The sequence below is a fragment of the Pholcus phalangioides genome, unplaced genomic scaffold (assembly GCF_987345545.1).
Source record: "Pholcus phalangioides strain wild (caught in Gottingen) unplaced genomic scaffold, Ppha-v1.0 ptg000014l_1, whole genome shotgun sequence".
Taxonomy (NCBI): domain Eukaryota; kingdom Metazoa; phylum Arthropoda; class Arachnida; order Araneae; family Pholcidae; genus Pholcus; species Pholcus phalangioides.
In genome coordinates, this window is record NW_028301607.1 from 20,723,020 (window position 1) to 20,735,532 (window position 12,513).

The following is a 12,513-nucleotide window of genomic DNA, read 5'->3' on the forward strand; positions in this document are numbered from 1 at the left end:
ATTGGTACTGTATCAGTGATGCATGCTCACATGAATATATTGTATTAGTGATTCACGTGAATGAGATAGTGATGCTACTGGGTGCACTTTGAGATTCACAGTATATTCCTATACTTATGCTTATCAACTGCAACTGCAGTATATAAACTGCGGGACAGACACAATTCCTTAACTTAGTTCTCTCGCTCGCTTGGATACACTTCTCTCTCCGCAACTTGGTAAGATTTTTTTTTTCTATGGCTTCTTGCGTGTTAGATTTTGAGGGATTCTTGCTTAAAAGTGGGATATATGTTGTTAAGGAAATGGCTTGCTTTGATTTAAGCACAGGGAGAGTATATCACTCTCTCTACAAGCCGCCATTCTCTAGCAAGGAGCTATCCGAAGAAGATTTCCCACAAATGCTCTGGGTTAGCAGAAATCTTCTTAATATTAGATGGGGGGAAGGGCTTTTCGATTATAATTTAATGAAAATTCATCTCACCACTGTTAATAACAGATATAGTTGCATTTATGTGAACTGCAGGCAAAAAAAAAAATTTCTAGAGCAACGATTCAACCTGGAGACAGTGAAAGTCTTAAACTTCCCAAAATCCTTGACTTCTTGCGGGTTTCACCCTCTGCAAAAAGGGCATTGCGCAAGAAGCAAGGTCGTAGCATGCGCTGAATGGTTAGATGCATAAAAATTTAATTTTGTAAAATAATAATAATAATAAAAATTTAAAAAACTTAAAAAAAAAAAAAAACTTCTGTTAAAATATATATTTCGCAATTTTTTTTTTTTTCATCTTGAGAGTTGCGGAGAGAGACTGTATGCGTTGTTTTCATTTAGACAGATGGAAAGCCTCCGCTATGAATACGCTCGGAACGTACTGGATACTTCCGTTGCGATACTACACCAGCTCGAATCTGAAATCGTGTACCGTCCAGCAGAGGAATGCGTCTTCAAGTTTGGCGACAAGACTTATCCGATGCCCAGACAGCATGCTGGGTATGGTGACGCTGGCCTACACTACACCTTTTCCGGAATGACCCTCCAGGCCCAACCGTGGACACCTCTCCTCTTGGATTTGAAAGCCGTGGTCGAGAGCATCTCAGGCCATGACTACAACTTTGTTGTCGTCAACCGATACTCTGATGGAACCAAGAGCATCTCCCCGCATTCCGATGACGAATCACAGCTCGTCAAAGATTACCCCATCGCTTGCCTCTCCCTGGGCGCTGAAAGAAAGCTCGTGTTCTCTCGACGGGGGCACCAATCCGTGGACCGAATCCTGGAACACAACAGCCTGCTGACGATGCTACCTCCAACCAACCAGCTGTGGCGTCACGCGATACCTAAAGACCCAAAAGTAAAAGACGTCCGACTCAGCCTGACGTTCCGGAAAATGGTTTCGAGTAACAAGCGCCCATCACCGAACACTCAACCACCATCGGCTAAGAGATCTCGCAGCAGTGGATTCAATAAGGAAGCGCCGCCTCCCAACATCTTTCACGTGAAGGAGAACTTTTTCGTCAGCGTCGTGATCTTCAGTGGTGAAGTGCGCGTACATATTCGAGAATTTTTCGAACGCGATGGACTCATGCACCCAGCTAAAAATGGAGTGACTCTTTCGCCGTACGTGTGGGAATGTTTGAGAACCGAATTCTCTCGTCGTACTATGCTGCAACGCGTTGATAGAACTTTCCTAGTGTCGGAGAACCTGATCGTGGACTACAGCGGTGATGATGTGCTAATTCAAACTCTACATCGCGGGGACAACAAAATTTTCAAGTGCTCCGAAAACCCCCTCAAAATGACTTTCCAGGCAATCGAGGCACTCTTCTGGAGCGAGGATGATAAACCACTTCATACCGTGATCAGTGAGCTCGTGCAGAAAACGCTCTGCTTGGACTATCTGAAAGTGTGTGTGCGCGAAAACCAAACTAAAGGAACGAGTTCTATGGATATCACCGACATTTTGGCTAAATTGGTGAGTGAAAAACTTTTTGCTAGCATCGAAAAAATTGTTGACTGCCATGGGTGTTCCATGGGATATGCTAATCAGTTGGGTCATGAATGTCTGCAGTTGAATGATAATTTAATGTTTTATAAATATTTTGATCATGCTTTAACCCTGATTGACTTTCGCGAAGTCGCTAAAACTCTGGCGGAAAATTACGATGTAGCGGAAAAATGTTTTAATGCGATTGATTTTGATGTTTTGAAATCTAAGATAGAAGAAATTTATTTGAAATAAATGAAAATCATATAAAATGACTTTGTATTTTATTGCTCCTTTGGTTTATTTTTACTTTTCAGCTTGGACATACAAAAGTTTATTTGTGACTTGAAAAAAATTTTATTTTAAAATTAATGAAACGATTCATCTTTGTTTAGTTTAGAAAATAAAGTTTAATTTAGGAATGAAAAAATCATCAGAAAATAAAGTTTAATGTAGGAAAGATCCCCAAGTTAGAAAAAAAAAAAAAGTCTGAAATTAAACGATAATTTGGGAAAGATCCTTCTCTTTGGTGATATCTTCGAAGTGACGTTATGGGAAAATCTTGGGATAGAAAAAAATTAAGTTAGAAAATGCATCCCTCCAAAAAATAACAAAGTCAGAAAATAAAGTTTAATTTAGGAATGACCCCTCTTTGAAATAATCTCATCACTTGGGAAGTCAGAAAATAAACGATAATTTGGGAAAGAGTTGAAAGAACGGTAATGAACTTTAAATTTCCCAGGGTGTTGAGAAAAAAAAAAAAACCAAGTCAGAAAATAAAGTTTAATTTAGGAGCAAATTTTTTCTAAGTCAGAAAATGAATTCAAAAGTTTAATTTAGGAATGAAAAAAAAAATCATTAGAAAAATAACTAAGTCAGTAAAAAAACAATAATTTGTGGAAGAAAAGATTAATTTAGGAATGACCCCTCTTTGAAATAATCTCATCACTTGGGATGGAAAAAAAAAATTTAGGAGCATCCCTCCAAAAAAAAAAAAACAAGTCAGGAAATAAAGTTTAATTTAGGAGCAAATTTTTTCTAAGTCAGAAAATGAATTCAAAAGTTTAATTTAGGAATGACCCCCCCTGAAAAACGATAATTTGGGAATGACGTCATAGGCAAGAACGATAATTTAGGAATGACGTCATAGGAAGCGCCATCTAGCGAGCCTCAACAAGTGCGAAGCACCCATTTGTTTGATGCGCAGCAAGTGGGGAGCCCTATTGTTTGATGCGCAGCAAGTGGGGAGCCCTATTGTTTGATGCGCAGCAAATGCGCAGTCCTATTGTGCACCAAAACCGCTAAAATCACCCTACTGATTTGAATTAATATTCTGATGGTGACATTCACTTGTGTACCGTATTTTTTACTTTCTATTAACTTACAGGCACTTCACATCTACACAAACATGCACACTTTGCACAACCTTGTTTATAATCCCCTTCACAGCCATCAAGGGCAATCTGTAAGTCGCCTAGCCCGAGACAGTTCCCTTGGGCTAGGCAGTGACGACAAAAATTAAATTCGTTTGGTTGGTGTTTTGAAATATTATCGCATAAGGGTTTTTAGGGAAACGGCCCCTGGGGTCCCAACTTCATAAAAAAATTATGTTTATATTTTTTGGAATTTACATTGCGTATTATTATGCAGCATTGATTTCAAGATTTCGGAGTGTAAGTTGTGCTCCGCGACAATCAAGTGACACCCCCTCCATCCGATGAGGCAAATCAATGAAGGGTTACTAGAGCTGCCAGACTTTTCGTATATAAGAATTCGATAAATCACGTGGGGACGGGGGAAATAGTGCATTTCTTTGTATGTTCATGAATTATTGAGAGTGAGCTGAATCCGCTACCTATATCCCGTCCCACCCCAGCTGGAGCAGTCAATAGATTTTCTGTTTGAAGCTAATAGTTTACTAGCAGAAAAAACGTGAGGTGCTGTCGCAAATGATAATTTTATCGTTTCTCATACAATTGTCTAATGATGTCAAAATAGTTGTGTTATGTAAATACTAATGAATTTGAATGCATTCTACTGTCTTTTAGAAATTAGCCCACCTGTTTTTGAAACACCCTGTATATTTACTTACGCGTGAAACGTAATGACGCATGGACGATTCTATATTTATTGCCGCTGTGGTGGTCGAGTGGTTATAGTGACGGACTCGCGATGCGAGGATCCGTGTTCGAACCCCACAGCGGTGGTCGGCTGCAGTTGGTTTTCTGTGGTTCCCAACTTCACGGCGCAAATGCGAGCCGATCTCCCCGTTAAAAAGTCTCGCCACAGAGAGCAACAGCCCTACAACAATAAATCATTCAATCATAACACTTCACTCATAGTTAGAAAAACTTGTGGCAGATGGCAGCACTACACATAACAAGCATTACAGAGAAACAACAAAATTTCACGTCAGGTTTCACTACACGTACACGCACATTCCCGTATGTACCGATTCGTTGGGGGGTTCCGGGGGGGGGTGTGGGCGGGGTGCATGTGTGGTGTAGTAGTAGTAGGTAGGGCCTCCAAAAAATGGCTCGGGGATCCATGATGTTCTTAAGTCAGCCACCTCGTTGGGCAATTTGCCTGTTGTGGCGTTGTATTTGTATTTAAGAGAAAAATAAATATATATTTTTTTTTTATTTCCTAAAAAATGCATTCATAGGGTATTTAAAATCTGGATAAAAAAAAATGAAACTTCCAAGTGGGGTCGAAATTAATGCTCGGTAGTGTTACTTCCATTTTTTGAAACAGTGATATCGAAAACTTATTTCTCACCAAAGTGTTGATTGAAAACTTTTTTCTCGGGTGTTTCCAGTTAATAAATCAATTTTCATTCAATCAATAAATTTATGATTTTTTTTAATTTATTCCGTATTTTACCGAAAATTTTCATTGGGAGGGGAAAAATAATTATTTTTAATATCCTTTAAAATATGGGGTAATATGGTAATCATTTTTGTCATACAGTGATTATTTTCAGTACACAAGAGATAATTAGACTGTGATCAGCCAGTTTCTCGCTGATTCTTCTCGGTGTGGGGAGTTTCTGCTGAAGCACTGTTGTCGGGTCTTATTGGAGTTTTTTTTTTATTTGTGTACCTTTACGCAGAAGTACTGGGGGTTTATTACGCTCACGTCGTTATACAACGAGGTCGTTAGTGACGTCCCGCCCTTAACGCAAATTCTCAACGAGCCTCATAACGCAAATCTCAGAGACCATCGTCAAAAACTTGATTTTTCTCAGCAACCCGCGGTATGTCGTTATATATTTTACGAAAAACTACCTGGTCTGAGAGTTGCGTTAGCTCCGAAAGGGATGGACCAATCGGATAATTTTCTCCGCTGCTGATAATCATCATCACTATCAACGAGTGCTGCAGCACGTGCGTTATTATTATTTTATTTATTTGTGCGCGTTTGTCCCTAGTTTTCTAAGCTACATTTTTTTTTAAATTCATCCAGATTCTTTTTATTTTCATCAAATATTTGAGAAAAAGGTAGGCTATGCACGCACATGATACTGGCGCGGGGAAATATTCTAAATTATTACGTTTAAAAAATGATTTTCTATTGAAGTTCAATGATATGAATTTCCAAAACGACTCAAAAATATCATCATATATTACCATATTTTTAATATATTTATCTACCGTCTTGAAGTCAAAATCCAGGACAATAACCTTTTATTTACATCACTAATTAGAAAATTGGTTTCCTTGTTTCACACATGAAAATGAAGTACCACCAAAGTTACACTGTTGTTGACATCATTTTTATACTCCGATCAAAAAATGCACTGAAGGATTAGAAAAAATTTATTTGTTGATTAATAAAATTTACTTTGATTTTTTTATAGTGCCAGTTAGTGTACTTAGTGCGCAGCTTGTAGTGTGTGTGTGTGTAATAGTGTTTACTGCATTACACTTCTGTGTACTGCACAGAAAGTAGCAATACTTAATTGATATTACAAAATATCAATGTTATTAAACGAATTAAGAAGGGGAAAATCTGAAAACATTCAAATATGTATTGACTTCGATTTTGAACGAGATGTAAAAAAAAATATTGAGCGAATTTCAAAATGTCTTGAAAACATCGCAATAGAGAGATTTACCAGTTAAATAATATTCTTATATTGAGATGAGTTTAAGATTAGAATAAAGGCATTTTCATGCAAGATAAAAAAAAAAACGTTGTGTAGAGTGATTTATCTTTGTACCGAGTATAATTTATAACGATTTACCACTATGAATATTTTTTTCCAATCAGTATGTGTACAGATAACATTTTAAACTATAATGCTGTCTCTGAATCATGTTACTAAATTAAGGGACGTAATTCAGAGAATTATTATTCATTATAATGAACAACTTGATAAATTAATAATGAATGAATAATTTCCAATTCTAACTAATATATCTCCGTTGCTCTCACCTTCATCGAAAAATGTACACGCGAGCGGCCATGTTTATTTCCGTAACGCGAACATAACGAGTGGTCTCCGGTTCCCGTTAGTTAACGTTTCACGTAGCGATGATGATAACGAAAATCGGTAGTAACGATGTGAGAAAAATCAACCTTTAGCGATGGTGACGTAAATCTATCCCACAATGCACCGCAAACCCAAAACACGTTTGAAACGCGGGCATAACGACATGAGCGTAATAGACCCCCCTGGAGAAACCGCGAGACATCTAGGCTCTGTCGCAAGAAGCAACGTAAGCACTTGGACCCCGTGGGGAGCAGGGCATCTCCAGCAAAACAATTTATTCATACTGCAAAAGCAAAACTTATTGATACGCACGAGTACTGTGCGAAGGCGTACTTGGAACGTATGACAACTCTGCCCATCCTTTGGTATAACAGATGAAGGTCGTGTCGTCTAAAGGCTGAAACACATACGCTGACGTGACGTGTTACCACACGTTAAATCGTGTGATATAAAGTTCCATCAATGAGTCTTCCATAGGTACGTTCACACTGTGCCGAGGGAATGTTCGGATTATGAAATGCGACATAAGGCCCCTTTCACACGGAGAAGATGCGGGTCCGGAAGAAGTTTTAACAATTGGAATATATTGCGCCTTTCAGACGAGCCGAAAAATCTCCGCACCTAGGAAATGTTCATGCGGGTCCGGACGTCGTCCGCATGTGTCAAAACTTAAGGCCCCTTTCACACGGAGCGGATGCGGATGCGGATGCGGGTCCGCATACCCTTTCACACGAGCACTGAAGATGCGGGTGTTTCGCCCGCATCTTTAGGTTGAAATTCGTGCATAAAAACTATTTTTTCGCAATTTTTGTAATTATTTTTCTCCTTCACCCCTGATTCAGTGGCCATAGGCAGCCTAGAGGCATTCTTTGGTGGTTTAGTCTAGAGCCACATAGAATATGGGAATAAAGATGTCTTAATTCCGATCCTCACAAGTAGTCGATGGGAGAAAATGTCTTCAAATATTTTCAAAACATTTTGAAAAAAAAAATCCGTCTTTCCGGAAAAATATGAAAGAAAAATTCCAAAAACATCCAAAACTAATATGTTCCTAAAAAAAAAATTCAGGAGATATCAAAGAATTTGCAAGTACAAAAAAAGGGGAGGGGTGGGAACGTTCAAAATGTCTGTGCTTAGAAATATTCACATCACAATTCTGTCTTAGGCCGGGATTACAGTATAAAAGTTTTATAAAAGTTAGTTTATAAAACTTGAAAAATGCAACCGATAGGCCGATCAGTTAAGTTCGCTCGAATGTAACAGATATGTTTATTGGTTACATTTTTCAAGTTTTATAGTGTAATACCAGCCTTAGGCCGGGATTACACTATAAAAGTTTTGTAAAAGCTCTTTGATAAAACGTGAAAAATTCAACCAATATTATCTTATTAGTTGAATTTTTTGAATACAAAATGTGTGTGTGTGTGTGCACCGGTTGCATTTTCTTGAATGCAACCGATGCGCCTATTGGTTGAATTTTTCAACTTTCATAAAAGTTCTTTTATAAAACTTTATAGTATAATCCCGGCCGGATTACACTATAAAAATTTTATAACAATTATTTAAAAAAAAGCAACTAATAAATTTATCGGTTGCATTAGAGCAAATGCAACCGATAAATTTATTAGTTGCTTTTTTCAAGTTTTATAAAATAACTTTCATGAACCTTTTATAGTGAAATCCCATCCTTAGATTAGTCATTTCTGAAATATAAAATTTCATTTTTTAAGTTTATAGACTGAATATCGAGTAAAATATACTTGTAGGTATGGGGGGAACCACCAAAAATATTCAAGTGCTAGGGTCTTCAAACGTCTTAATCCGGCCCTGAGTGAACACCGTACGTGGATAACGTTGTTTAATAAAAGTATTTTTTTTTAAGTTTGAAAAAATTAAAAGATTGAAAATTTAAAAAAATAATAAATATTTAAAAAAATAACAAATATTTAAAAAAATAACAAATATTTAAAAAAATAACAAATATTTAAAAAAATAACAAATATTTAAAAAAATAACAAATATTTAAAAAAATAACAAATATTTAAAATAATATTTCAAATATTTATAATTTTTTAAATAATTTTAAAAATTTAAAAATAAAAAAATTAATATTTTTAAATTAAATTTAAAAGTTATTAAAGTATGTAGTCAATTAAATATTCGTAATGAACAGAACGGCTTATAATTTTGGTCCCGTCAGTGGCCCTTGTTGGCAGGTTTTATTGTATAAAATTGTGAAATATGGACAAAAGGCAGTTAAAGTTGCTATATCTCCATCTCAGAAGGAAACGAAGGGATACACGTATGTGGGTACATCGTATTTGATGAACAGGGACCCTCACATGGTGTTTTTAAGGGTATTTATGGCAAATAATTAAAAAAATTCCGTGCAAAATCACCTTCAAAAATTAGCCAAAGATGCGGACGAATTCGCTCCGCATCCGCATCGTCTGAATAGCTCCGAATAAACCTATTGTCAAAACTTCTATGTGCGGATGCGGAGCCCGCACTTAGGTTTTGACACATGCGGACGACGTCCGGACCCGCATGAACATTTCCTAGGTGCGGAGATTTTTCGGCTCGTCTGAAAGGCGCAGTATATTCCAATTGTTAAAACTTCTTCCGGACCCGCATCCGCATCCGCGTCCGCATCCGCTCCGTGTGAAAGGGCCCTAAGGCTTCTTTCACACGGAGCGGATGCGGACGCGGGTCCGCATACCCTTTCAAACGAGCGCTGAAGATATGTGCGGACGAATCGCCCGCATCTTTAGTTCGAAATTCGTGCATAAAAACTGTTTTTTCGCAATTTTTGTAATTATTTTTTTCCTTCACCCCTGATTCAGTGCCCATAGGCAGCCTAGAAGCATTCTTTGGTGGTTTTTATCATTGAGCCTAAAGATGCCTCCATTCCGATCCTCACAAGTAGTCGATGGGAGAAAATATCTTAAAATATTTTCAAAAAATTTTGAAAAAAAATCTGTCTTTTCGGAAAAATATGAAAGAAAATTCAAAAACACATCCAATGTTCGAAAAATCAAATCCAAAAACATCCAAAACTTTCGATGTTCCAAAAAAAAAATTCAGCAAATATCAAAGAATTTGCAAGTATAAAAAAAGGGAGGGTTGGGACTTTCAAAATGTCTGTGCCTAGAAATATTCACATCACAATTCTGTCTTAGGCCGGGATTACACTATAAAGGTTTTGTAAAAGCTCTTTGATAAAACGTGAAAAATTCAACCATTAAGATCACCGGTTGCATTTGCTTGAATGCAACCGATGCGCCTATTGGTTGAATTTTTTAACTTTTATAAAAGATCTTTTACAAAACTTTATAGTATAATCCCGGCCTCAAGTACGGATTACACTATAAACATTTTATAATAATTCTTTTAAAAAAGCAACTAATAAATTTATCGGTTGCACTTGCAATTTATTAGTTGCTTTTTTCAAGTTTTATAAAATAACTTTCATAAACCTTTTAGAGTGAAATCCCAACCTTAGATTAGTCTCACTTCTGAAATATAAAATTTCATTTTTTCAGTTTATAGACAATATCGAGTAAAATAAACTTGTAGGTATCGGGGGAACCACCAAAAATATTCAAGTGCTAGGGTCTTCAAACGGCCCTGAGTGAACACCGTACGTGGATAACGTTGTTTAATAAAAGTATTTTTTTTAAAGTTTAAAAAAATTAACAGTTAAAAAATTTTAAAAAATAACAAATATTTAAAATAATATTTCAGATATTTTAAAATAATTTTAAAAATTTAAAAAAAAAAATTAAAATTTTTAAATTAAATTTAAAAGTTATTAAAGTATGTAGTCAGTTAAATATTCGTAATGAACAGAACGGCTTATAATTTTGGTCCCGTCAGTGGTCGTTGTTGGCAGGTTTTATTGTATAAAATTGTGAAATATGGACAAAAGGCAGTTAAAGTTGCTATATCTCCATCTCAGAAGGAAACGAAGGGATACACGTATGTAGGTACATTATATTAATGAGCAGGGACCATCATATGGTGTTTTTAAGGGTATTTATGGCAAATAATTAAAAAAAAGATGCGGACGAATTCGCTCCGCATCGTCTGAATAGCTCCGAGTAACCCAATTGTCAAAACTTCTATGTGCGGATGCGGAGCCCGCACTTAGGTTTTGACACATGCGGACGACGTCCGGACCCGCATGAACATTTCCTAGGTGCGGAGATTTTTCGGCTCGTCTGAAAGGCGCAGTATATTCCAATTGTTAAAATTTCTTCCGGACCCGCATCCGCTCCGTGTGAAAGGGCCCTAAGCGCGGGCTCCGCATCCGCACATAGAAGTTGTGACAATAGGTTTATTCGGAGCTATTCAGACGATGCGGAGCGAATTCGTCCGCATCTTTGGCTACTTTTTGAAGGTGATTTTTCACGGAATTTTTTTAATTATTTGCCATAAATACCCTTAAAAACACCATATGATGGTCCCTGCTCATTAATATAATGTACCTACATACGTGTATCCCTTCGTTTCCTTCTGAGATTGAGATATAGCAACTTCAACTGCCTTTTGTCCATATTTCACAATTTTATACAATAAAACCTGTCAACAACGGCCACTGACGGGACCAAAATTATAAGCCGTTCTGTTCATTATGAATATTTAATTGACTACATACTTTAATAACTTTCAAATTTAATTTAAAAATAATAATTTTTTTTCTTTTTAAATTTTTAAAATTATTTAAAAATATAAATATCTGAAATATTATTTTAAATATTTATTTTTTTAAATTTTTAATCTGTTAATTTTTTTAAACTTAAAAGAATTTTTTTTAATTAAACAACGTTATCCACATACGGTGTTCACTCAGGGCCGGATTAAGACGTTTGAAGACCCTAGCACTTGATTATTTTTGGTGGTTCCCTCGATACCTACAAGTATATTTTACTCAATATTTAGTCTGTAAACTTAAAAAAATGAAATTTTATATTTCAGAAGTGAGACTAATCTAAGGATGGGATTTCACTCTAAAAGGTTTATGAAAATTATTTCATAAAACTTGAAAAAAGTAACTAATAAATTGCAAGTGCAACCGATAAATTTATTAGTTGCTTTTTTAAAAGAATTATTATAAAATTTTTATAGTGTAATCCGGACTTGAGGCCGGGATTATACTATAAAGTTTTGTAAAAGATCTTTTATAAAAGTTGAAAAATTCAACCAATAGGCGCATCTGTTGCATTCAAGCAAATGCAACTGGTGATCTTAATGGTTGAATTTTTCACGTTTTATCAAAGAGCTTTTACAAAACTTTTATAGTGTAATCCCGGCTTAAGACAGAATTGTGATGTGAATATTTCTAAGCACAGACATTTTGAAAGTCTCCACCCCTTCCCTTTTTTTATACTTGCAAATTCTTTGATATTTCCTGAATTTTTTTTTTTGGAGCATCGAATGTTTTGGATGTTTTTGGATTGGATTTTTCGAACATTGGATGTATTTTTGGAATTTTCTTTCATATTTTTCCGAAGAGACAGATTTTTTTTCAAAATTTTTTGAAAATATTTTAAGATATTTTCTCCCATCGACTACTTGTGAGGATCGGAATGAAGGCATCTTTATACCCATATTCTATGGGGCTCAAGATTAAACCACCAAAGAATGCCTATGGGCACTGAATCAGGGGTGAAGGAGAAAAATAATTACAAAAATTGCGAAAAAACAGTTTTTATGCACGAATTTCGAACTAAAGATGCGGGCGATACGTCCGCATCTTCAGTGCTCGTTTGAAAGGGTATGCGGACCCGCATCCGCTCCGTGTGAAAGGGGCCTAACACGCCTTATTACGTGTCAAAACAAATCAAACCTTTCAGATTTCCGTTAGTGGCATGTGAAGACGCCATATTTGTTTTTCTCGTTCTTTTTGCTTCGTGTTTTGATCTTGTTTTTTGTTCGTATTTTTATGCATTTGGGTTTTTTTGTTTTTTGTTCGCGTTTCGACGATAAAAGAGGAACTTATCGAACGTGTTCGGTCAAATTCTCTGTTATATGACC

At 36.2% G+C, this 12,513-nt stretch overlaps 2 protein-coding genes across 3 annotated transcripts in view; one reads left to right on the forward strand and one right to left on the reverse strand.

The window, feature by feature from the left end:
* LOC149078250 (immunomodulatory peroxidase-like) overlaps positions 1-12,513 on the reverse strand; it is a 211,599-nt gene that overhangs the window by 85,250 nt on the left and 113,836 nt on the right. The window lies entirely within an intron of this gene.
* Positions 126-2,312, forward strand: LOC149078252 (uncharacterized). The gene is made up of 2 exons (XM_089241865.1): positions 126-218; positions 830-2,312. Exon 2 carries the CDS (start codon positions 834-836, stop codon positions 2,235-2,237), a length of 1,404 nt encoding a protein of 467 aa, XP_089097991.1. The 5' UTR covers positions 126-218; positions 830-833; the 3' UTR covers positions 2,238-2,312.

Coding starts and splice junctions, on each gene's coding strand:
- LOC149078252 (XM_089241865.1), top strand. CDS start 834: ATGGAAAGCCTCCGCTATGAATACGCTCGGAACGTACTGGATACTTCC.